The sequence below is a fragment of the Nerophis ophidion genome, linkage group LG29 (assembly GCF_033978795.1).
Source record: "Nerophis ophidion isolate RoL-2023_Sa linkage group LG29, RoL_Noph_v1.0, whole genome shotgun sequence".
NCBI lineage: Eukaryota > Metazoa > Chordata > Actinopteri > Syngnathiformes > Syngnathidae > Nerophis > Nerophis ophidion.
This window is the reverse complement of record NC_084639.1, coordinates 2,656,223-2,682,154: the sequence shown is the minus strand read 5'-3', so window position 1 is coordinate 2,682,154 and position 25,932 is coordinate 2,656,223. Positions and strand designations below refer to the sequence as shown.

The window sequence follows — 25,932 nt, the reverse complement described above, 5'->3', positions numbered from 1 at the left end:
CCTGCCTTCTGTCTTTCTCGCGCACCTGCCTCCGAATTCTTGCCGCTATTTAAGCCTGCCCTTGTTTTTCATTCGGTCTCGCAGTCTCAACTTAGCTTTGATGCAACAGGTGACGTCGCTATCACCGACTGTGGTAAAAATACTTTTTGATAATTGTTAGCTTCCACGCTATTTGTTTGTTTATTTCCCTAGCTCACATGCTAGCGTCTTTTATTCTTTCTAGCTCACATGCTAGTTCCGTTGGTTTTGCCTTAGTGCCTTGTGCAAGTATTTATGTTCTTAGTTTGTTTTGTACTTATAATTAAATCGTCATTCCTACCTTCACGCTGTGTCCATTCTCCGACTGCATCCCAGCGTCTTTTGTTCTTTCTAGCTCACATGCTAGCGTCTTTTGTTCTTTCTAGCTCACATGCTAGTTCTGTTGGTTTTGCCTTAGTGCCTTGTGCAAGTATTTATGTTCTTAGTTTGTTTTGTAGTTATAATTAAATCGTCATTCCTACCTTCACGCTGTGTCCATTCTCCGACTGCATCCACGACAGAACAAAAACACGATGCCAACCAAACGTCACAATATGGGTTGAAAAGAATTTGCAAATCATTGTAGTCTGTTTTTATTGACCTCTAACGCGCCAAAAGGGAATAAGCGGTAGAAAATGGATGGATGGACAATTACCCAACTCAAATGGAAACAGGGTTTTGTACACTTTGATTTCTATTTTACTGTTTTAATTGATTTTACCCTTTAAAATGGTTTTTAATCATATTTGTTTCTATATTGTTTTTATTGGTTTTATATTTATTTATTTTTTGTTTTTATTCAGTCATTGGTGGAGCATAATGGTTTTTTTTCAATATTGTTTTTAACATGGCTGTGCAGTACTTTGGAAACGTTATTGTTGTTTAAATGTGCTATATAAATAAAGTGGATTGATTGTAATTAGATTTCAGTTTTTGCAGCGTGCAGAGTCTCTGTAGACCCCCGGGAGGGGGGGGGGGGGGGGGGGCAGGCCCCTGCTGAGGTGATAATCCACGAGTTGTCCGACACTGTGTGCTAAAATCGTTCGCCGCAAAAGAGGGGGGGAAAAAAAAGGACGACAGCGCTAGAAAACAAGAACCAAACTTTTATTCAAATCGGCGACGCGGCCCCCCCGCTTTTGTCATTAAGAAAGACAAGCTCATCACATAAGTTATTCTTCTCAAGCAAAGCAGTCGAACGGTGAATTAACGGAAAGGCACAAAACCGCCAAGAGGGGGGCCGGTTAGTGATGTGATGGAATGTGCAGAGCTGAGGAGAACGCCATTAAATTATCCAACATTGGGGATTTTCTTTCTTTTTTTGGCGTAAACCAAGAAATATATTTTTTTTCCTAAAAGTCCGGTTGCAGTGCTGGTAAAAGTTGTGTTAATGTGCTGTTTACATTCATTCCTTCCATACAGGAGAGTAGTTTTAGTATTGGACATGCAGCCTACTTCTTTAAGTCATTGGCAAAGAATTTGAGGCGGTTGCTAGGATACACGAGGCTTAAAAGAATACATCTTTGTTGTTGTTGTTGAAGTGCAGGGAGGAGGAAAAGAGCTTTTAGTTCGTTTTGTTTCAGGAAAAGGTGTGAGAGAGGCGGAGGAGCGTGATTATACAGACTGGTAGCCGGTGCGACTCTTCCTGCGGCCAATCAGGTAAGAGATAAGTACCAGGATGATGAGGAGGCTGAGGGCCACGCCCACCGCCGCCGGCACCAAAAAGCTCAAATCAGAGTCCAGGAAGCATTCCTGGGCTGACAGACACACAAACACACAAGACGGCGGAGAGGTTAGTGCCGGCTGTCAGGGGAACAATGAGAGGGAAGCAAGGATTGTTAGAAATCTTCACAGTGGTTAGAAAATCCCTAAAAATGAGACATAAAATGAATCAAAAGTTAAATTTGTTCTTATTTCATACAAACAGGAAGAAAGTTCAGCATTGGGGGGCGGGGGGGGGGACCCTATTTAGTTGAAAGTGGATAATAAAGCATACAAGCAGTGTTTTGTTTAGAATTATGGACTTTGGACTATGGACTGGACTCTCACCGTAATGTTGGACCCACTATGGACTGGACTCTCACCGTAATGTTGGACCCACTATGGACTGGACCAGGGGTCACCAACGCGGTGCCCACAGGAACCAGGTCGCCCGTTAGGACCAGATGAGTCGCCCGCTGGCCTGTTCTAAAAATAGCTCAAATAGCAGCACTTACCAGTGAGCTGCCTCTATTTTTTAAATTGTATTTATTTACTAGCAAGCTGGTCTCGCTTTGCTGGACATTTTTAATTCTAAGAGAGACAAAACTCAAATAGAATTTGAAAATCCAAGAAATTCTTTTAAAGGCTCAGTCTTTTTGTGAATTATGTTTATATAGCGCTTTTCTCTAGTGACTCAAAGCGCTTTACATAGTGAAACCCAATATCTAAGTTACATTTAAACCAGTGTGGGTGGCACTGGGAGCAACGTGGGTAAAGTGTCTTGCCCAAGGACACAACGGCAGTGACTAAGATGGCGGAAGCGGGAATCGAACCTGCAACCCTCAAGTTGCTGGCACGGCCACTCTACCAACCGAGCTATACCGCCCGTCTTCACATGTTTAGATAAATTCATTTAGTTATTTTTACTTTGCTTCTTATAACTTTCAGAAAGACAATTTTAGAGAAAAAATACAACCTTAAAAATGATTTTAGGATTTTTAAACACATAAACCTTTTTACCTTTTAAATTCCTTCCTCTTCTTTCCTGACAATTTAAATCAATGTTCAAGTAAATGTTTTTTTTTTTAATTGTAAAGAAAAATAAATACATTTTAATTTAATTCTTCATTTTAGCTTTTGTTTTTTCGACGAAGAATATTTGTGGAATATTTCTTCAAACTTATTATGATTCAAATGAAAAAAATATTCTGGCAAATCTAGAAAATCTGTAGAATCAATATAAATCATATTTCAAAGTCTTTTGAATTTCTTTTAAAATTTTTGTTCTGGAAAATCTAGAAGAAATAATGATTTGTCTTTCTTAGCTTGGTCCAATTTGTTATATATTCTAACAAAGTGCAGATTGGATTTTAACCTATTTAAAACATGTCATCAAAATTATATATTGTGAGAAATCATTAAGATGATCAGTGTTTCCACAAAGGTAAATATCATTAATTATCAATAATAACATAGAGTTAAAGGTAAATTGAGCAAATTGGCTATTTATTTAAGTGTGTATCAAACTGGTAGCCCTTCGCATTAATCAGTACCCAAGAAGTAGCTCTTGCTTTCAAAAAGGTTGCTGACCCCCGGACTGGACTTTTACAGTATCATGTTAGACCCGCTAGACATCCATTGCTTTCTGACCCCTAGGGGGGTGGGGTTGGCCACATATGTGGTCCTCTCCAAGGTTTCTCATAGTCACTGTCACCGACGTCCCACTGGGGGGAGTTTTTCCTTGCCCTTATGTGGGTTCTGTACAGAGGATGTCGTTGTGGTTTGTGCAGCCCTTTGAGACACTTGTGATTTAGGGCTATATAAATAAACATTGATTTATAATTGATTGATTGATTGAGAATTAACACATTAATTAACAGTAGGGAAGTGAATTATATTTATCTAGCGCTTTTTCTCTAGTGACTCAAAGCGCTTTTACATAGTAAAACCCAGTATGTAAGTTACATTTAAAGCAGTGTGGGGCGGGAAAAAAAATAGCACGTTAGCTTAGCATAAATGTTCATTTTGAGTATTTAAAAAAATATATGATCAAGTTTTGTCAACATGATACTGATAAAGGATGATCCCCAAGGTCACACATGTCCATCCAACTATTTCAGAACAACTGAACTAAATTAACTTTAGAAAGAAAAAAAAAAAATCAAGTTAGCTTAGCATGAATATAAATGTTGTGTATTTATAAAAAGATCATATGAGGGACTGTTAGCTCGGTTGGTAGAGCGGCCGTGCCAGCAACTTGAGGGGTTCCAGGTTCAATTCCCGCTTCCGCCATCCTAGTCACTGCCGTTGTGTCCTTGGGCAAGACACTTTACCCACCTGCTCCCAGTGCCACCCAACCGGTTTAAATGTAACTTAGATATTGGGTTTCACTATGTAAAAGCGATGTGAGTCATTAGAGAAACGTGCTATATAAATATAATTATTTTCACTTCACTGAGAGCAGGTGGGTTAAGTGTCTTGCTGCCCAAGGACACAACGGCAGTGACTAGGACGGCAGAGCGGGGATCGAACCTGGAACCCCTCAAGTTGCTGGCACGGCCGCTCTACCAACCGAGCTAACAGTCCCTCAAATGATCTTTTTATAAATACACAAAAATAATATTTATGCTAAGCTGACGTGCTATTTTTTTCTTTCTAAAGTCGTTCTTAAATAGTGGGGCAGCCATGTGTGACCTTGGGGATTATGCTTTATCAGTATCATGTTGACAAAATGTGTTCATATGATCTTTTTTTAAATACACTAAATGAACATTTGTACTAAGCTAACGTGCTATTTTTTTAAATATTTTTTTAAAGTTAGTTTAGTTCAGTTGTTCTGAAATAGTTGGGCGGGCGTGTGTGACCTTGGAGATTATGCTTTATCAGTATCATGTTGACAAAATGTGTTCATGTGATCTTTTTTTAAATATACAAAATGAACATTTATGCTAACGTGCTCATTTTTTATTTTTTTTCTATAGTTAGTTTAGTTCAGTCGTTCTGAAATAGTTGGGCCGACATGTGTGACCTAGGGGATTATGCTTTATCAGTATCATGTTGACAAGACGTGTTCATATGATCTTTTTTTTAAATACACAAAATGAACATTTATGCTAAGCTAACGTGCTAATTTTTATTTTTTTTCTAAAGTTAGTTTAGTTCAGTCGTTCTGAAATAGTTGGGCGGACATGTGTGACCTTGGGGATAATGCTTTATCAGTATCATGTTGACAAAACCTGTTCATATGATCTTTTTTTTAAATACACAAAATTAACTTTTATGCTAAGCTAACGTGCTAATTTTTTTTTCCTAAAGTTAATTTAGTGCAGTCGTTCTGAAATAGTTGGGCAGGCATGTGTGACCTTGGAGATTATGCTTTATCAGTATCATGTTGACAAAACGTGTTCATATGATCTTTTTTTAAATACACAAAATGAACATTTATGCTAAGCTAACGTACTATTTTTTTTTTCGACAGTTAGTTTAGTTCAGTTGTTCTGAAATAGTTGGGCGGGCATGTGTGACCTTGGGGATAATGCTTTATCAGTATCATGTTGACAAGACGTGTTCATATGAGCTTTTTTTTAAATACACAAAATGAACTTTTATGCTAAGCTAACATGCTAAAAAAAAATTTCTAAAGTTAATTTAGTGCAGTCGTTCTGAAATAGTTGGGCAGGCATGTGTGACCTTGGAGATTATGCTTTATCAGTATCATGTTGACAAAACGTGTTCATATGATCTTTTTTTAAATACACAAAATGAACATTTATGCTAAGCTAACGTACTATTTTTTTTTTCTACAGTTAGTTTAGTTCAGTTGTTCTGAAATAGTTGGGCGGGCATGTGTGACCTTGGGGATAATGCTTTATCAGTATCATGTTGACAAGACGTGTTCATATGAGCTTTTTTTTAAATACACAAAATGAACTTTTATGCTAAGCTAACATGCTAAAAAAAAATTTCTAAAGTTAATTTAGTGCAGTCGTTCTGAAATAGTTGGGCAGGCATGTGTGACCTTGGAGATTATGCTTTATCAGTATCATGTTGATAAAACGTGTTCATATGATCTTTTTTTAAATACACAAAATGAACATTTATGCTAAGCTAACGTACTATTTTTTTTTCTACAGTTAGTTTAGTTCAGTTGTTCTGAAATAGTTGGGCGGGCATGTGTGACCTTGGGGATAATGCTTTATCAGTATCATGTTGACAAGACGTGTTCATATGATCTTTTTTTTTAAATACACAAAATGAACTTTTATGCTAAGCTAACATGCTAATTTTTTTTTTCTAAAGTTAATTTAGTGCAGTCGTTTTGAAATAGTTGGGCAGGCATGTGTGACCTTGGAGATTCTGCTTTATCAGTATCATGTTGACAAAACGTGTTCATATGATCTTTTTTTAAATACACAAAATGAACATTTATGCTAAGCTAACGTGCTATTTTTTTTTCTATAGTTAGTTTAGTTCAGTCGTTCTGAAATAGTTGGGCGGGCATGTGTGACCTTGGGGATAATGCTTTATCAGTATCATGTTGACAAGACGTGTTCATATGAGCTTTTTTTTAAATACACAAAATGAACTTTTATGCTAAGCTAACATGCTAAAAAAAAAATTCTAAAGTTAATTTAGTGCAGTCGTTCTGAAATAGTTGGGCAGGCATGTGTGACCTTGGAGATTATGCTTTATCAGTATCATGTTGACAAAACGTGTTCATATGATCTTTTTTTAAATACACAAAATGAACATTTATGCTAAGCTAACGTACTATTTTTTTTTCTACAGTTAGTTTAGTTCAGTTGTTCTGAAATAGTTGGGCGGGCATGTGTGACCTTGGGGATAATGCTTTATCAGTATCATGTTGACAAGACGTGTTCATATGATCTTTTTTTTTAAATACACAAAATGAACTTTTATGCTAAGCTAACGTGCTAATTTTTTTCTTTCCTAAATTTAATTTAGTTCAGTTGTTCTGTTTTTGTACTAAATAAGCTGACTCTTTCCGTTAGATTTTCAGACCGCTACTTGATGCCAATATCAAGTTGCAGTACAACTTGATAGAATTGCTGTTGTGATCCGTCTTACTCAACATTTACGTCATCCAAAAGAATTTGGGATTTTTTAGTGTGTTTTATTCTCTGAGAGGAAGATTGGTCAAGATTTGCTTGACTCGATTAATAACTAGCATTGAGCTAAAGAGCAAAGCTTTGTACAAAGACAAAATTTAACAAAAATACCAAACAAACTTCCATCCATTTCCTACCGCTTGTCCCTTTTGGGTTCGCGGGGGGTGCTGGAGCCTATCTTAAACTGTATTCGAGTGGAATGTGGTGTACACCCTGGACACGTCGCCACCTCATCGCAGGTTAATTGAACTAGCTTTTAGTATTTTTCTTATTTTATTTAGTTTACTTTTTATTTAGGGTTTTTTTGTATTGGAAACTAAGATAACTTGCAATTCTACTATTATTTAGGTTTTGTTTTTGTGTCTGTTTGCTTGTAGGAGAACTTTGGAAGGGTTGGTAGTATTTTAGAGACGGATAGTTGGCAGTCAGGTTGTCTAAGATTTTTCTTAAATTTAGACCAATATTGCTAAGCTAAAATGCTAAACTAGGCCCCTTTGACATTTTCTGTCCAGACATTGCTGCTATATCTTATTTGGATAGAAAAGCAAATGTATATATATGTCAAATGTACTCCAATAATAGATGGTTAAGATATGGGAGAAATGTGTTAAAATTTTACCAATTATGCTCAGCCAAAATGTTCCGCCAAACTAAGCTACAATAAGCTTTTTCCGCAGACACAGGTGGTATCACTCATATTTTGGCTAGAAAGGCACATTTATATGCTTAAAATGTCAAATCTAGTCAATTATAGGTTGTTAAAATGTGTGCTAAATTTATAACAATTATGCTAAGATAAACTGCTATGCTAAACGACACTACAATAAGTTCTGTCCAGACATAGGTGGTATCACTCATTTTTTGGCTAGAAAGGCATATTTTTATGTTTAAAATGTCAAATATTAATTGCAGGCTGCTAAAATGTATGCTTAATTTTTTTTTTTTACCAACTATGCTAACATAAAATGCTATGCTAAACAACGCTACGTTTTCTTTCCAGACACAGGTGGAATAGCTCATATTTTGTCTTGAAAGGCACATTTTGAGTTTCAAAATGTCAATTCGTAGGCTAAAGTGTGTGCTAAATTTATACCAATTGCGTCAAGATCAAGTTATGCTAAACGCGTAAAGTCATTTGTTTTCTGTCCAGACACAGGTGCTACCACTCATATTTTGGCTAGAAAAGCCATTTTTTTTGTCTCAAAATGTAAAATCTAGTCCTTTGTAAGCTGTTAAAATGTGTGCTAAATATATACAAATTTTGCTAAGATATATGCCAAGCTAAATGTGTAGCTTCATTTATGTTTCCGGTATAGACACAGGTGTTATCAATTTTTTTTGGCGAGAAAGACACATTAAAAATCTCAAAATGTTGTATCTAGTCATTTGTTGACTTAAAATGTGTGCAAAATGTGTGAGAATGATGCTATGTTAAAATGCTATGCTGAACAAAGCTAAAATAGGCTTCTGTTACGTTTTCTGTCCAGACACAGGTGGTATTACTCATATTTTGGCTAGAAAGACACATTTATATGCTTAAAATGTCAAATCTAGTCAATTATAGGCTGTTAAAATGTGTGCTAAATGTACACCAATTATGCTAAGATAAACTGCTATGCTAAACGACACTACAATAAGTTCTGTCCAGACATAGGTGGTATCACAAATTTTTTGGCTAGAAAGGCACATTTATATGTTCAAAATATCAAATATCGTCATTTGTAGGCTGTTAAAATGTATGCTGAATTTTTACCAATTCTGCTAACATAAAATGCTAAGCAAAACAATGCTACATTTTCTTTCCAGACACAGGTGGAATAACTCATATTTTGACTACAAAGGCACACTTTTAGTCTCAAAATGTCAATTGTAGACTAAAGTGTGTGCTGAATTTATGCAAATTGCGTTAAGATAAAATGTTATGCTAAACGCGTAGAGTCATTTATATTTTCTGTCCAGGACCGGGTGGTATCGCTCATATTTTGGAAAGAAAAACACAATAGTCTCAAAATGTTATATCTAGTCCTTCGTGGGCTGTTAAAATGTTTGCTAAATTGATACTAATTATGCCAAGATTAGATGCTATGCTAATCATGTAGTTTCATTTATGTTTCCTGTCAAGACACACGTGGTACCACTGAAATTTTGGCTAGAAAAGATTATTAGTCTTCGCGTTCATATTTCACTAGGTTTGTTGCATTTTGGTTGTGTTTCGCTTGATTGTAAAATATGTTGTCAATATTCAGTGTTTTATCCTTCATAGTTAATATTGTAAATCCCGTTTATTTTCACGTACATTCTGGGTGTCTCATTCAGTAAAAAAATGTCAAATCCCATTCCGTTTTTTTAAGGCAGTCTGTCATAACGTTTTGAGGTTTCAATCATTAAAAATAGTATACCAGCCCCCAGACACACTTTATCTAAATCTGGACCCCCGAGTACAAACCCTGTTTCCATATGAGTTGGGAAATTGTGTTAGATGTAAATATAAACGGAATACAATGATTTGCAAATCCTTTTCAACCCATATTCAGTTGAATGCACTACAAAGACAACATATTTGATGTTCAAACTCATAAACTTTATTTTTTTTGCAAATAATAATTAACTTAGAATTTCATGGCTGCAACACGTGACAAAGTAGTTGGGAAAGGGCATGTTCACCACTGTGTTACATCACCTTTTCTTTTAACAACACTCAATAAACGTTTGGGAACTGAGGAAAGTAATTGTTGAAGCTTTGAAAGTGGAATTCTTTCCCATTCTTGTTTAATGTAGAGCTTCAGTCGTTCAACAGTCTGGGGTCTCCGCTGTCGTATTTTATGCTTCATAATTCGCCACACTTTTTCGATGGGAGACAGGTCTGGACTGCAGGCGGGCCAGGAAAGTATCCGCACTCTTTTTTTACAAAGCCACGCTGTTGTAACACCTGCTGAATGTGGCTTGGCATTATCTTGCTGAAATAAGCAGGGGCGTCCATGAAAAAGATGGCGCTTAGATGGCAGAATATGTTGTTCCAAAACCTGTATGTACATTTCAGCATTAATGGTGCCTTCACAGATGTGTAAGTTACCCATGCCTTGGGCACTAATGCACCCCCATACCATCACAGATGCTGGCTTTTGAACTTTGCGTCGATAACAGTCTGGATGGTTCGCTTCCCCATTGGTCCAGATGACACGATGTCGAATATTTCCAAAAACAATTTGAAATAAGGACTCGTCAGACCACAGAACACTTTTCCACTTTGCATCAGTCCATCTTAGATGATCTTGGGCCCAGAGAAGCCGGTGGCGTTTCTGGATGTTGTTGATAAATGGCTTTCGCTTTGCATAGTAGAGCGTTAACTTGCACTTACAGATGTAGCGACCAACTGTATTAAGTGACAGTGGTTTTCTGAAGTGTTCCTGAGCCCGTGTGGTGATATCCTTTAGAGATTGATGTCTGTTTTTGATACAGTGCCGTCTGAGGGATCGAAGGTCACGGTCATTCAATGTTTGTTTCTGGCCATGCCGCTCACGTGGAGTGATTTCTCCAGATTCTCTGAACCTTTTGATGATAATATGGACCATAGATGTTGAAATCCCTAAATTTCTTGCAATTGCACTTTGAGAAACGTTGTTCTTAAACCGTTTGACTATTTGTTCACGCAGTTGTGGACAAAAGGGGTGTAACTTGCCCCATCCTTTCTTGTGAAATACTGAGCATTTTTTGGGAAGCTGTTTTTATACCCGATCATGGCACCCACCTGTTCCCAATTAGCCTGCACACCTGTGGGATGTTCCAAATAAGTGTTTGATGATCATTCCTCAACTTTATCAGTATTTATTGCCACCTTTCCCAACTTCTTTGTCACGTGTTGCTGGCATTAAATTCTAAAGTTAATGATTATTTGCAATAAAAAATAAAAAAAAAAGTTTATGAGTTTGAACATCAAATATGTTGTCTTTGTAGCATATTCAACTGAATATGGGTTGAAGAGGATTTGTAAATCATTGTATTCTGTTTATATTTACATCTAACACAACTTCCCAACTCATATGGAAACGGGGTTTGTAAAAATAATAGCCCAGGCCTGTGCTAAGCAAAAATACTCAAACTGTGCTTGAACAAGGCAATTTTCGGTTTTCTCCCTAGACATGGGTGGTATCCCTCATGTTTTGGCAAAAAAGATCACATTTGTATTTCAAAATTGTCAAATTCCGGCGATTAGTAAGAGGTTGAGAAGTGGAATCAAAGTAGAAAGCCAACACCAAACAGCAACTTGTTTCAGTTGCTGACAACTTATTATGTTGTCATGTTTGTAACTTTACGATTTTTTTGCCTGAAAAGTTCAGACTATTTTCTTAGAATCCAACCATTTTTGTCCACCAATTTGACGATTTTATTCCCGTAATTTTATGACTTTTTCTCGTTACAGTTAGACTTATTTCCTTGTCGTCTTTGTAACTTTACGATTTTTTGCTTGAAAAGTTCCCTTTTTTCTTAGAATCCGACCATTTTTGTCCGCCAATTTGACGATGTCATTCCCGTAACACTTTTTGGTTTTCTGCCTAGACATTGGTGGTATCCCTCATGTTTTGGCTAAAAAGATCACATATGTATTCCCAAATTGTCAAATTCTGGCGATAAGTAAGAGGTTGAGAAGTGGAATCAAAGTAGAAAGCCAACACCAAACAGCAACTTGTTTCAGTTGGACTTATTCTGTTGTCCTCTTTGTAACTTTACGATTTTTTTGCTTGAAACGTTCAAACTATTTTCTTAGAATCCGACCATTTTTGTCCACCAATTTCACGATGTTATTCCCGCAGCTTGACAACATTTTCCTTTGTTACAGTTGGACTTATTTCCTTGTCGTCTTTGGAACTTATGATTTTTTGCTTGAAACAGTCACTTTTCTTTTAAAAGCCGACCATTTTCAGATGTTATTCCTGTAATTTTATGACTTTTTCTCTCGTTACAATTACTTATTTCCTTGTCGTCTTAGTAACTTTACGATTTTTTGTTTGAAAAGTTCCCTTTTTTCTTAGAATCCGACCATTTTTGTCTGCCAATTTGACGATGTTATTTACGGAACAATTTTCGGTTTTCTGCCTAGACATTGGTGGTATCCCTCATGTTTTGGCTAAAAAGATCACATATGTATTCCCAATTTGTCAAATTGGCGATTAGTAAGAGGTTGAGAAGTGGAATCAAAGTAGAAAGCCAACACCAAACAGCAACTTAGTTGGACTTACTCTGTTGTCATCTTTGTAACTTTACGATTTTTTGCTTGAAACATTCAAACAATTTTTAAAAAATCCGACCATTTTCGTCCGCCAATTTCACGATGTTATTCCCGCAGCTTTACAACTTTTTCCTCTTTTACAGTTGGACTTATTTCCTAGTCGTCTTTGTAACTTTATGATTTTTTGCTTGAAACAGTCACTTTTCTTTTAAAAGCCGACCATTTGTGTCCGACAATTTTCTGATGTTATTCGCGTAATTGTATGTCTTTTTCTCTTGTTACAGTTAGACTTATTTCCTTGTCGTCTTTGTAACTTTACGATTTTTTGTTTGAAAAGTTCCCTTTTTTCTTAGAATCCGACCATTTTAGTCTGCCAATTTGACGATGTTATTCCCGGAACAATTTTCGGTTTTCTGCCTAGACATTGGTGGTATCCCTCATGTTTTGGCTAAAAAGATCACATATGTATTCCCAATTTGTCAAATTGGCGATTAGTAAGAGGTTGAGAAGTGGAATCAAAGTAGAAAGCCAACACTAAACAGCAACTTAGTTGGACTTACTCTGTTTTCATCTTTGTAACTTTACGATTTTTTGCTTGAAACATTCAAACAATTTTTTAAAAATCCGACCATTTTCGTCCGCCAATTTCACGATGTTATTTCCGCAGCTTTACAACTTTTTCCTCTTTTACAGTTGGACTTATTTCCTAGTCGTCTTTGTAACTTTATGATTTTTTTGCTTGAAACAGTCACTTTTCTTTTAAAAGCCGACCATTTGTGTCCGACAATTTTCCGATGTTATTCGCGTAATTGTATGTCTTTTTCTCTTGTTACAGTTAGACTTATTTCCTTGTCGTCTTTGTAACTTTACGATTTTTTGCTTGAAAAGTTCCCTTTTTTCTTAGAATCCGACCATTTTAGTCTGCCAATTTGACGATGTTATTCCCGGAACAATTTTCGGTTTTCTGCCTAGACATTGGTGGTATCCCTCATGTTTTGGCTAAAAAGATCACATATGTATTCCCAATTTGTCAAATTGGTGATTAGTAAGAGGTTGAGAAGTGGAATCAAAGTAGAAAGCCAACACCAAACAGCAAGGCCGACAAGAGAGGAACACAGGCAGCGGTTAAGTGATTAAAAATGGGGAAAGAAAGGGAAGAAAAATCACCAGAAAGGTGTCAAAAGGTGTCTAGAAAGACTCGTAACCGCTGGCCATGTTTCTCTTTCTCCCGATGAAGTAGGCCAGCAGAACGATAAGAATGAGAACAAGCAGGGCAACTCCGACGACTATGGCAACAAGGAAGCTCTCCGAGTCCGTCTGGCATTCCTCAGCTAGATGAAAGTGAAGAAAGCAGAGGTCAGCGTCTTATGGCACAACATTAAAAGCAAGGAAAAAGATGGTGAGTTAACAGTAAATGAGAGGTTAGTACCAAAACCAGTTGAAACAAATAAAATCCATGTGCACTCGAAGATGAGCCAGGACAGCAACACTTTTATTTGCATGAATCTCAAAAACAACTAAAAACGATCAAAGTCTGTGAGATCCAGGTGGTGAGAAGGAAATTTACAAACACATTCCCTTTGTTTACCACGTGCCGTGCTGCAGGGGACACGCATATTGTCGTCACCATGAGCCAAATATTAAAAGGAATCCCAAACCCTTCCACTGGGAAGGCACTATTAGCAGAGTCGCGGGTGACAAGTGAGAAAATGCAGAGGTGAAAATTATCAGCACAATTTGCTCCGCTGCAATTGTACAAAACGCACATAAAGTCCTGGGTAAGTCACGTTTAAAATGTCAGGAGGAAAAAAAAAAAATCAAACGACACAGTTGTCCCGCTTGGAAAATACAAAAGGAGTATTAGGCCTACAAAAATAGTACAATAATTTTTTTGAAGTCCAAAATCTGATCATAAAGAAGTACAAGTTGTATATTACAACACTCTTAAAGAGACATTATTCTCTTAAGGTTTTCTTAGTAATCGTCACATTTTGTTAATACCCGCAACAATTGTCCTAATGATGTTATTCGTGGAACCGTGGGATGTTTCTTTGATATATTTGGATTTTTTCTCTCTCAAACTCTAAAAAATTCTCTCTTGTGACTTTACGACTTAATACCTGTAACTTTAGGACTTTTTGCCTGTAACATTCGGGCATTTTTCTTTGGGAAGTTTCTGTCATTTTAAGACTTACTTGTTTCAGTTGGACTTGTTCTGTTGTCATCTTTGTAACTTATGATTTTTTGCTTCACACATTCAGACTTTTTTCTTAGAATCTGACCATTTTTGTCCGCCAATTTGACGATGTTATTCCTGTAACTTTACCACTTTTTTCTTTGTTACAGTTGGACTTATTTCCTTGTCACCTTTGTAACTCAATTTTTTGCTTGAAACATTCAGACTTTTTTCTTTAAATCCGACCATTTTTGTCCGACAAGTTTACGATGTTATTCCCGTAACAGTAGGAATTTTTCCCTTTTACAGTTGGAGTTATTTCCTTGTCGTCTTTGTAACTTTACGATTTTTTGCTTGAAACATTTACTTTTTTTTTTTTTTTAGAAGCAGACCATTTTTGTCCACCAATTTTCCGATAATATTCTCGTAACTTTACAACTTTTTCCTTTGTTACATTTGGACTTGATTCCTTGTCGTCTTTGTAACTATACGATTTTTTGCTTGAAATTTTCAGATTTTTTTTTTGTAGAATCTTACCATTTTTGTCCGCCAATTTGACAATGTTATTCCCGTAGCTTTACAACTTTTTCTTTTATTACAGTTGGACTTATTACCTTGTCGTCTTTGTAACTTTATTTTTTGCTTCAAACATTTACTTATTTTTTTAGAAGCCGACCATTTTGGTCCGCCAATTTTCCGATGTTATTCCCGTAATTTTACAACTTTTTCTCATTACAGTTGGACTTATTTCCTTGTTGTCTTTGTAACTTTACGATTTTTTGCTTAAAATATTTAGACATTTTTCTTAGAATCCGACCATTTTTGTCCGACAATTTTCTTAGAATCCGACCATTTTTGTCCGACAAGATTGCGATGTAATTCCCGTAACTTTACAACTCTTTCCCTAGTTACAGTTGGAATTGCTTCCACATAATTGTTTATTAATTTTAACCCTAGTTTCTGTCATTTTAAGACTTATTTTTTTCAGTTGGACTTATCCCATTGTCATCTTTGTAACTTTACGATTTTTTACTTGAAACATTCAGACTTTTTTCTTAGAATTCGACCATTTTTGTCTACCAATTTGAGGATGTTATTCCCGTAACTTTACAACTTTTTCCTTTGTTACAGTTGGACTTATTTTGTCATCTTTGTAACTCACGTTTTTTTGCTTGAAACATTCAGACTTTTTTTTTTTTTTTTTTAAGAATCGGACCATTTTTGTCCGACAAATTTACAATGTTATCCCCGTAACTTTACCACTTTTTCCCTTGTTACAGTTGGAATTGCTTCATCATAATTCTTTACTAATTTTATACCTAGTTTCTGTCATTTTAAGACTTATTTGTTTCAGTTGGACTTATTCCGTTGTCACCTTTGCAACTTTACGATTTTTTGCTTGAAACATTCAGACTTTTTTCTTAGAATCCGACCATTTTTGTCCGGCAATTTTCTGATGTAATTCCCGTAACTTTACAACTTTTCCCTTGTTACAGTTGGACTTATTTCCTTGTCGTCTTTATAACTTTACGATTTTTTGCTTGAAACATTGACTTTTTTCTTAGAATCCGACCATTTTTGTCCGACAAGTTTACGATGTGATTTCTGTAACTTTACGACTGTTCCCCCTTGTTAGAGTTGGAATTGCTTCCTCGTAATTTTACAAATTTTCTCCCATGACTTTATTTTTGTAATTTAATGACCTTTTTTTCCCCCCTAATCCGACAACTTTTTCCTCACAATTTTATGATGTTATTCCTCTTACGGGACTTTTTTCTGGTTACAGTCAAAGTTCTTTCCTCATAACCCTACATATTCTCTCTGGTGATTTTACAATTTGGTTCCTGCAACTTTCCAACTTTTTTCTTGTAATCTGACAAACTTTTCCTTGCAATTTTATGATGTTATTCCTCTAACTCAGTCTTTCCCAATTATTGTGGCAGGCCCCCCTATGGGGAACATGCTTTTTTTCCCTGTACCACAATATGACGTGTACCAACGGTGGGGGATGAGGAAAGGTTTAATGTTAATAAGCTTACAATGTTATGGACAAATTATACTATTTATTGTCACGGTGGAGATGGGTGGGGGGAAGGCAGGCAACTATTTTCTGCTCCCTAGGGTGGGTGTAACAAAAATTGAGAAGCACTGCTCTAACTTGACTATTACAATTAAACTACGTTCCATACAAACTTACATTATTTGGTCTCGTGATTTTTAAATGTTATTCCTCAATTGACGATATTTTGCCTGTAACTTTGGGACTTTTTTTTCCCGTAAAAATGTAACTTTTGTCATAAATTTACAAAATAATTTGGGTTAACTTAATTTGGAAAAAAAAAACAAAAAAAACTTTCCAATGTGTCGGCACTAATACTCCTTCCCAGAACCAAATAAGACAGCACGTCTACAAATGAGAAAAATTCAAACTGGCTTGTTGTTGATGCAAAAAAGAACGAACAAACAAACGCACGCACACACACACATGCGCACACGCACACACACACACACACACACACACACACACACACACACACACACACACACACACACACACACACACACACACACACAGAGCGTTTCTCCTGAGGTTCTGACACGGCTGCAGTGCTATTTCCTTAAATGTTGAGCATTTTGGTTTGGGTGCGCAGAAACAGCTAGAAAGTTAATTATAAGTCAGGGCATGTTTGAATGCAAACAATCTGGGATTTAGTGATTTTATTGAAACAAATCTATATATTTACAACTAATTCATAATCCTATCTAATGTGACAAAAATCATCATTTTGAATGATCCAGTTTTGTGCCACAATTGAAACATGCACTCACTCTCTGCACCTCGAAGTAGGATTTGTCCATTTTACGATATTCAAGCGAGACTAACACAGTTAGTCACATGACCATCTTACATATTAACTTGACTGCAGCCTTCAGAGCCTGGATCAAAGCATATCACCATCGTCACGTGACACGGTTTCCAAGTACAAATGCAGACACACAAAGTAAAAGAGCATCTTAGTGCATTTATATGAAAATATACCTTAAATGAAATGGAGTATCTACACAATGATTTCCCTTTTCAGAACCTAGTGTCCAGCATATGTATGCAAAACAATTTACATTTTTCTGACTTGTGCAAGTGTCTGCACACCCTTGAAGCAGCAGACGCTGTGATGTACATCAGCAAAGGTTTGATTATTTTTCTGATTTGTCTCCGCTTAACACATCAAAACGTCCTCGAAGGAAGAAACAAAAAGGTTTTGATGGACATTTGTCAGTGATTGGTTTGGCAAAGACTAAAACTATCTTCTTTTTTTTTTACTTTTGTGAAGGATTCGCATCTAAATCGTGAAGGGAATACGTATTGTTTTCAATGTAAATGATAATGAAGATGATCAGTCAAACAAAAAAGAAGAATAAAAAGGAACATAAAATGTGCAAAGAGGTTAAATCATGTAAAAGGAAACCAGAGTGTTTGCAGAGAAAATGCAAGATTTCGAAGTGCCTTCCAAACAATATGTATGCCGATAAGATGATTTGTTTAGTTTGATTACATTATATTTGACATGGATTGGGACTTAAACAGCAATATTTTGCATTTCCTCTTTCACAAAAAACAACAAACAAAAAAATAACATTGGAGAACAAAAAAACAGAATAAAAAAATGGGGTGCAGACAAGTTTGGTCCTTGAGAAAAAAAAAAAGATTGTCCCTGCAGATTCTAAGAAATGCTTTTTGTGCATGTTTCAATTCATTTAGGTGTAAGAAAAGACATTTCTGAAGGGGGGTAAATTGTCAAGAGCCAATTGAGTTCATTGCACATGATTCCAAGGACCAGGCTTCCCTGCCATATTTGATGAGTGATCTGCAAAAGTGGCCTCTCAAAGGGTCTGATATCCAACATAGGTCTTTCTTCGACCAATCACGTAAGCGATCACTACGATGACAATCAAGCCAGCCAGAGCAGCGCCAACAATGATTGGGATTAAGATGCCGGTGTCATCCAATGGACACTCATGGGCTGCAGACGAAAAGAGAGTCAGTTAATGGGCGCGTCAGACTTTGGGCCCTTATCAACTGCATAGTACCTACTCATCTCACCTCTACTCGCCATTTCTTACTGGCAAAATTCCAATACTAGAAAAGAGTATCTTTAACTACCGTATTTCCCTGAACTGCCGCTGGGTAAATAGTGTGCGCCTGCCTGGAATTACTGCTGAGTCAAACTCGCTTCGCAAAATAATTAGTACTTGCTTAGTATTATCGCCGGGTCAAACTCGTCACGTCAAGAGTGACACTTCCCCTGTCGTCATTTTCAAAATGGAGGAGGCTGTTTTCAATACCGGTAATTTGAAATCGCATAAAGGGAAGAAGATTAATAGCTATTCAGTAGGATTTAAGATCCAAGATATGGAATTACCGGTATGCTAAAAAGAACAGTAAGCAGCTATGTCTTATTAATATACCGTAGCTGCGTGTGTCAAATAGGAGTCATTAAATGACTCCCGCCTCCTGGTGGTAGAGGGGGCTAGTGATCCTTCTTGCGACTACTCGGCTGCAGAAGAAGTGACAACGAGTGACGTGATCTGTGCTGGGACGGATATGACGTGGGGGGTGCACCTTTTGGACCTTTTAGGATGTAACATCACTACTCCTACGCTGGCTATGTAAACAACCGGGCTGAAATAAAGCATGTTCCAGTCCTAAATACCCAGTGTATTAATTATACAATAACACTTCATGGTGGCAGCAGTCGGATAAAGAGATCACCCACGGAGCAGAACGGGAGGGGGAGTTGTACGAGGTTAATTCTGTTGTCGCCCGCACGTAAGGAGCCGAGCTAACTGATAGCAGCAGTCTGATAGCAGTTTTCTAAACTGGACTTTCAATCGAAGCAGGAGGTAGTAAAGGAAGATCGCCATCGAGACAGAGAGACTTTTAAAACGGAAGAAAGATAAGGAATACTTCTATAAACAAGTTATCAATGCTTTTGATCAGAAGGAGCTGGCATGGACTTCATTTATAAGTAAAGGTAAGACCATAATAAAGTTTTTTTTATTAAATGTGCTTTTCATGATGGTATCCTTACGTCACACTCAAATTTTTACTGCATGCCTTTGGTAAGTGTCGGAGTGAGAAGAGGTTTTAAAATAATTAGCGCATTCTTACCTGTACCGCATGTCTTTGGTAAGCGCCGGAGTGAGAAGAGGTTTTAAAATAATTAGCGCATTCTTACCTTTACCGCATGTCTTTGGTAAGCGCCGGAGTGAGAAGAGGTTTTAAAATAATTAGCGCATTCTTACCTTTACCGCATGTCTTTGGTAAGTGCCGGAGTGAGAAGAGGTTTTAAAATAATTAGCGCATTCTTACCTTTACCGCATGTCTTTCGTAAGTGCCGGAGTGAGAAGAGGTTTTAAAATAATTAGCGCATTCTTACCTTTACCGCATATCTTTGGTAAGTGCCGGAGTGAGAAGAGGTTTTAAAATAATTAGCGCATTCTTACCTTTACCGCATATCTTTGGTAAGTGCCGGAGTGAGAAGAGGTTTTAAAATAATTAGCGCATTCTTACCTTTACCGCATGTCTTTGGTAAGTGCCGGAGTGAGAAGAGGTTTTAAAATAATTAGCGCATTCTTACCTTTACCGCATGTCTTTGGTAAGTGCCGGAGTGAGAAGAGGTTTTAAAATAATTAGCGCATTCTTACCTTTACCGCATGTCTTTGGTAAGCGCCGGAGTGAGAAGAGGTTTTAAAATAATTAGCGCATTCTTACCTTTACCGCATGTCTTTGGTAAGTGCCGGAGTGAGAAGAGGTTTTAAAATAATTAGCGCATTCTTACCTTTACCGCATGTCTTTGGTAAGTGCCGGAGAGAGAAGAGGTTTTAAAATAATTAGCGCATTCTTACCTTTACCGCATGTCTTTGGTAAGTGCCGGAGTGAGAAGAGGTTTTAAAATAATTAGCGCATTCTTACCTTTACCGCATGTCTTTGGTAAGTGCCGGAGTGAGAAGAGGTTTTAAAATAATTAGCGCATTCTTACCTTTACCGCATGTCTTTGGTAAGTGCCGGAGTGAGAAGAGGTTTTAAAATAATTAGCGCATTCTTACCTTTACCGCATGTCTTTGGTAAGCGCCGGAGTGAGAAGAGGTTTTAAAATAATTAGCGCATTCTTACCTTTACCGCATGTCTTTGGTAAGGGCCGGAGTGAGAAAGGGTTTTAAATTAATTAGCGACCCAGCAGCAATTCAAGGAAATACGATATTGGTAGGCGGTCAGGCAGGCTTTCCAGTGCACTGCAGTATTACGCTCCATAGTCCCCACTTTGCTGCGGTGCTGCCTGCAGTTCCTCTTCGATAAACCACTCAATGTAGTGCGTTTTTTGAGGGACTATTTTCAGGTGGAGGATACAAAAACTGATCCAAAGAGAGGAGAGTAGAGTTGGATCAGTACTATGCAGTGGAAATGCGGCATCTGTGACACCAAAATGTTGCAACACAAGTTTGTCGTTTGAATGAATCCCTGACGAATGACAGGACTAAGAACATTGTGTGTGAAGTGTCCATGATTAGATATTGAACATTATGTATTAAGTACTTGAAAAGTCATTCCAACAACACATTGTACACTCACAGCAAATTATGCAGGACTTGTATCAAAACGGATATGTCATATTCATACTTTGTTTCCCATTGGGTTTTCACTTTGATGTTTTTATTCTGTGCTTTCAAGACTATAATGTACCTGGACTTTTGCGGTATCAGATTTTATATCAGGGGTTCTTAATGTTTTTGACCACAAGGCCAAACTTTTCCACGACAAAAGGGGCCTAAGACCCACGCACATTAAAATGGTAATTTGATCTTAAGCGTATTGAATAATTATATCTAACCGACTTACAGTTTACAACCTTGCCAAATGATATGAAACCATGTGTTAATCACAAAGACTATTATTCATGTAACACATAAACCTTAGGCTCAGGTCAGGCTGATTTGAAAAAATAAGTACCGTATTTTTCGAACTATAAGTCGCAGTTTTTTTCATAGTTTGGCCGGGGGTGCGACTTATACTCAGGAACGACTTATGTGTGAAATTATTAACACATTACCGTAAAATATCAAATAATATTATTTAGCTCATTAACGTTAGGGACTAGATGTATAAAATTTCATTGGCTTTAGCAATTAGGAGTGACAGATTGTTTGGTAAACGTATAACATGTTCTATATGCCCGAACCACCTCATCTGGCTCCTCTCGATGTGGAGGAGCAGCGGCTTTACTTTGAGTTCCTCCCGGATGACAGAGCTTCTCACCCTATCTCTAAGGGAGAGCCCCGCCACACGGCGGAGGAAACTCATTTGGGCCGCTTGTACCCGTGATCTTATCCTTTCGGTCATGACCCAAAGCTCATGACCATAGGTGAGGATGGGAACGTAGATCGACCGGTAAATTGAGAGCTTTGCCTTCCGGCTCAGCTCCTTCTTTGCCACCCGAACGCCTCCCTAGGGAGGTGTTTAGGGCACGTCCAACCGGTAGGAGGCCACGGGGAAGACCCAGGACACGTTGGGAAGCCTATGTCTCCCGGCTGGCCTGGGAACGCCTCGGGATCCCCCGGGAAGAGCTGGACGAAGTGGCTGGGGAGAGGGAAGTCTGGGTTTCCCTGCTTAGGCTGTTGCCCCCGCGACCCGACCTCGGATTAGCGGAAGATGATGGATGGATGGATGGATGGATGTTCTATATGTTAAAGTTTGAATGACTCTTACCATAATATGTTACGTTAACATACCAGGCACCTTCTCAGTTGATTATTTATGCGTCATATAACGTAAACTTATTCAGTCTGTTGTTCACTATTATTTATTTATTTTAAATTGCCTTTCAAATGTCTATTCTTGGTGTTGGGTTTCATCAAATAAATTTCCCCCCAAAAATGCAACTTATACATGTTTTTTCCTTCTTATGCATTTTCGGCAGGTGCGACTTATACTCCGGAGCGACCTATACTCCGAAAAATACGGTACTGTACTAACCAAATACACCGCATAAGAAGGGATTCATGAATAACAGACTAAAATAAGTTTACATACAATAATGTTGCGCTAAAATAAACAAAATTAATAATGAATATGTTTCTTAACTAAACTGTAAATCAAAATAAAGTGCAAATAAACATACAGCTTCACCACTTTATAATTTTTGCGCTTAAGATAGTTCTATGACTTTAGCACCAGACTTATTTTGCTTGCTTGAGGCAGAGTCGTGTAAAAAGACATTTTGGCCAACTAAAAAACTGCTACCAAGGATGCATGCAATTGCTGTCGTTTTGACGTTAGTTTTTCTGAGTAAATAAACCTAAGTGATGTTTATATATTGTTCTAAACATACTCCAGCTCATAAATATACAATAAAACATGCTTTTATTTTGTGAAAATAGAATTTTGGCACTCTTTTGCTACATTCCTGCAGTGTTTTGTGAGCAGCAGACACTAACGGGCACCCGAAGGCGCAGTACGTGAAAAAAAAGAATACACAAAACGACGAAAAAAATAACTTATTACCTCAATTTTGCCAAAATCTTCAATAGCTTTTGACCAACAATCACAGAGAAATTGTGACTTTTGAGTGAAGCATATCTCTTGTGGTGTATTTGTAATTACTGTATGTATCAATTATTAAAGAATTATTCTAACTGATCTTTTTTGTCTCATGCTCAGTGAATAAGCGTACTTTAGAATTTATTTCCCTATATTTTTGCACAATAACTCAGATATGGTCACACTCGCGAGCAGTAGAGAATATGGAGTGACTATTGGTCCAGAATCTATTTTGCTTAAATTTTTATTCACATGCTGTACGTTTTAAATATGACATTTCCAGTTCATTTTATCATTTATTATTAAGCCCATAATTAGGTTTGTTTTACTATTACTATTTGTAATTGTGATTGCCTTGCTCTTCAATGGTCCCTACCGTATTTTTCGGAGTATAAGTCGCTCCGGAGTATAAATCGCACCGGCCGAAAATGCATAATAAAGAAGGGAAAAAACATATATATGTCGCACTGGAGTATAAGTCCCATTTTGGGGGGAAATTCATTTGATAAAACCCAACACCAAGAATAGACATTTGAAAGGCAATTTAAAATAAATAAAGAATAGTGAACAACAGGCTGAATAAGTGTAGGTTATATGACGCTTAAATAACCAACTGAGAAGGTGCCTGGTATGTTAAAGTGACATATGGTAAGAGTCATTCAAACAACTATAAGATATAGAACATTCTATACGTTTACCAAACAATCTGTCACTCCTAATCGATAAATGCGATGAAATCTTCTTCCTCGAGGTTGCTTCTAAACAACTCTGCCAACTCCAAAGGTATGCGCCGCTTCCTCTTGTAGTTTTCTGCTGCATATTTCACTACGTCCAGCTTGTAATATGCAGTACATGATTTCCTTTTCGGTGCCATTTTTGTTCAGCCCTTCTCAGTTTTTATAAGTTACCGTCAACAATGAAATGATCCATTTTAATAGCTACAGCAGTAGCATATAGCAGTTAGCATTCCATGACCCACAATGCACTTCTGCCATGATCCTCCCCCGCCAATTTCCTATTGGTTGACGTGTGTGTGACGATTGCTGACACTTTCTTCATCTCTTCGGCGAATGAGATAAATATTATTATTTGATATTTTACGGTAATGTGTTAATAATTTTACACATAAGTCGCTCCGGAGTATATGTCGCACCCCCGACCAAACTATGAAAAAAATTGCGACTTATAGTCCGAAAAATACAGTAAATTTCATTAATTTAGTTTTAATAAGATTTAAAGATTATCTGTTTCCGGCAAACCATCTCTTAAATGTATTAAATGCATTCTTCTTCTATTATTATTTGTATTAGCTTCTGTGTGTTCTCTCCTGAACACAACGCAGACGTTGTGTCGTGTGTTTACCTGGCACAAGATGCTGTAATCGGTGGCTCTCTAATGTTTTTACATGAACCATCTCTTCCCATATTTGGTTTCTTTCCGGGTTAAAGGTAAAGCGATGTAAAAGCTTCTCACACTTTCTGCAGTTATAACAGCCCCCTACTGCACAACAAGGCAATTTTACACATTTAAAAACTAAAGAGTAAATGCCGCAAACACATAGCATCAGCTCATAGTTAGTAGCAGTTATGGCGCCCTGCTTTTGTGACCAATCATTGAGGTTATTTAGCAGATCGCCGGAGACCGAGTGGGCCCCCCTCTCTTTAGACACCACTCTGATTGGAGATGGTCATTACTGCCACAAGTGGCGGAATAGTGTATTACAACTAAGTACCGCTTTGACCACAGCTGAGAATCAGATACTTATGGCGGTCCTCTGGTAGGCGCTATGGTTAAAAAAACACTCATATTATGCAATCTAAAATGTAATTGCGGTCATCTAAGAACAGATTTTTTGATGCTATGGTTATTATTGTGGTTATAGTTAGTGGTGGTTGTATTTAGGGTATGTCTAGGGCTGTCAAATGATCAGATTAATCACATTTTGGAATCCGGATTAATCCTGATGATCACTTGCTTGCTTAGTTAAAGGAGAACTGCACTTGTTTGGGGGAATTTTGCCTATCACTCACATTCCTTATGTAAGACAATAACACATATGTTTTTCTTTTTTTATGCATTCCAATAAGTAAATAAATGTGATCCAAACCCATCTAAGAATGGAGCTTATTCTGCCTATAAAGCCCTCAAACTAATGAGTAAAATGGTTGTGATTTTTGTTATTGATGTCTTTTTGTTATTTTTGTTCGTGATGCGTAATGTCTATTGTTCAAATGTACGGCATTCCAATAAGTAAATAAATGTGATCCAAACTCATCTAAGAATGGAGCCTATTCTGCCTATAAAGCACTCAAACTAATGAGTAAAATAGTTGTGATTTTTGTTATTGTTGTCTTTTTGATATTTTTGTTCGTGATGCGTAATGTCTATTGTTCAAATGTACGGCAGTGAAAATAAATTTCCCCAACGGGGACCAATAAATCTAAATCTAATCAAAAAAAAAAAAAAACATACGTACATGTAGGGGTGTAACAGTACACAAATATTTCGGTTCGGTACATACCTCGGTGTAGAGGTCACGGTTTGGTTCATTTTCAGTACAGTAAGAAAACAACAAAATATAAATTTTTGGGATATTTATTTACCAAATTTGCAAAATCTTCCACCAAAAATATTTTCCTTAGTGGAATATTTGACGTGAAGTAATGGGAACCTTGGATAGGTCAATAATTCATAATAACATTGATTTTGATTCAAAAGTATGTTTTGAGCAATGACAGTTTGAAAAAAAAAAAACACCTTTGTTTTAACTTTTAAACTTTTTTTATTTCACTTTTGTTACATTTTTGTTTTTTTTAATAGTATTTTTAGAATGAGCCGTGGGCCTTTAAAACATTAGCTGTGGGCCACAAATGGCCTCCGGGGTACACTTTTGACACCCCTGCTATAGATAATAAAAAATGAAATCTGATAAATCTATGGGTAAAAAGTAAAACCTGGCTACGCATGCGCGTTTATCAGAACTCTCTCGCTCTCTCTCTGTCTGCCCCTCCCTCATGAATGTTGCTTCGTGCACAATTTTTTTCTGTTTTGAACCCTTTCTTAACCCTGAACGTACATTGAAAATACA

The 25,932-nt window shown here is 37.1% G+C and overlaps 1 protein-coding gene across 4 annotated transcripts in view; it reads right to left on the bottom strand.

Moving 5' to 3' along the window:
- Positions 1-1,101: 1,101 nt before the first annotated feature.
- Positions 1,102-25,932, bottom strand: part of LOC133546161 (lysosome-associated membrane glycoprotein 2-like) — a 45,650-nt gene continuing 20,819 nt past the window's right edge. Inside the window, exon 9 of one of the 4 annotated variants that reach the window (XM_061892012.1) lies at positions 1,102-1,772. In XM_061892012.1, the coding sequence (XP_061747996.1) occupies positions 1,630-1,772 (143 nt within the window). In that variant the 3' untranslated portion in view covers positions 1,102-1,629. Of the gene's footprint in view, positions 1,773-6,829; positions 13,404-13,543; positions 18,271-25,932 lie in introns of those variants that run through there. The other 3 variants (XM_061892015.1, XM_061892011.1, XM_061892013.1) reach the window with 3 other exon arrangements.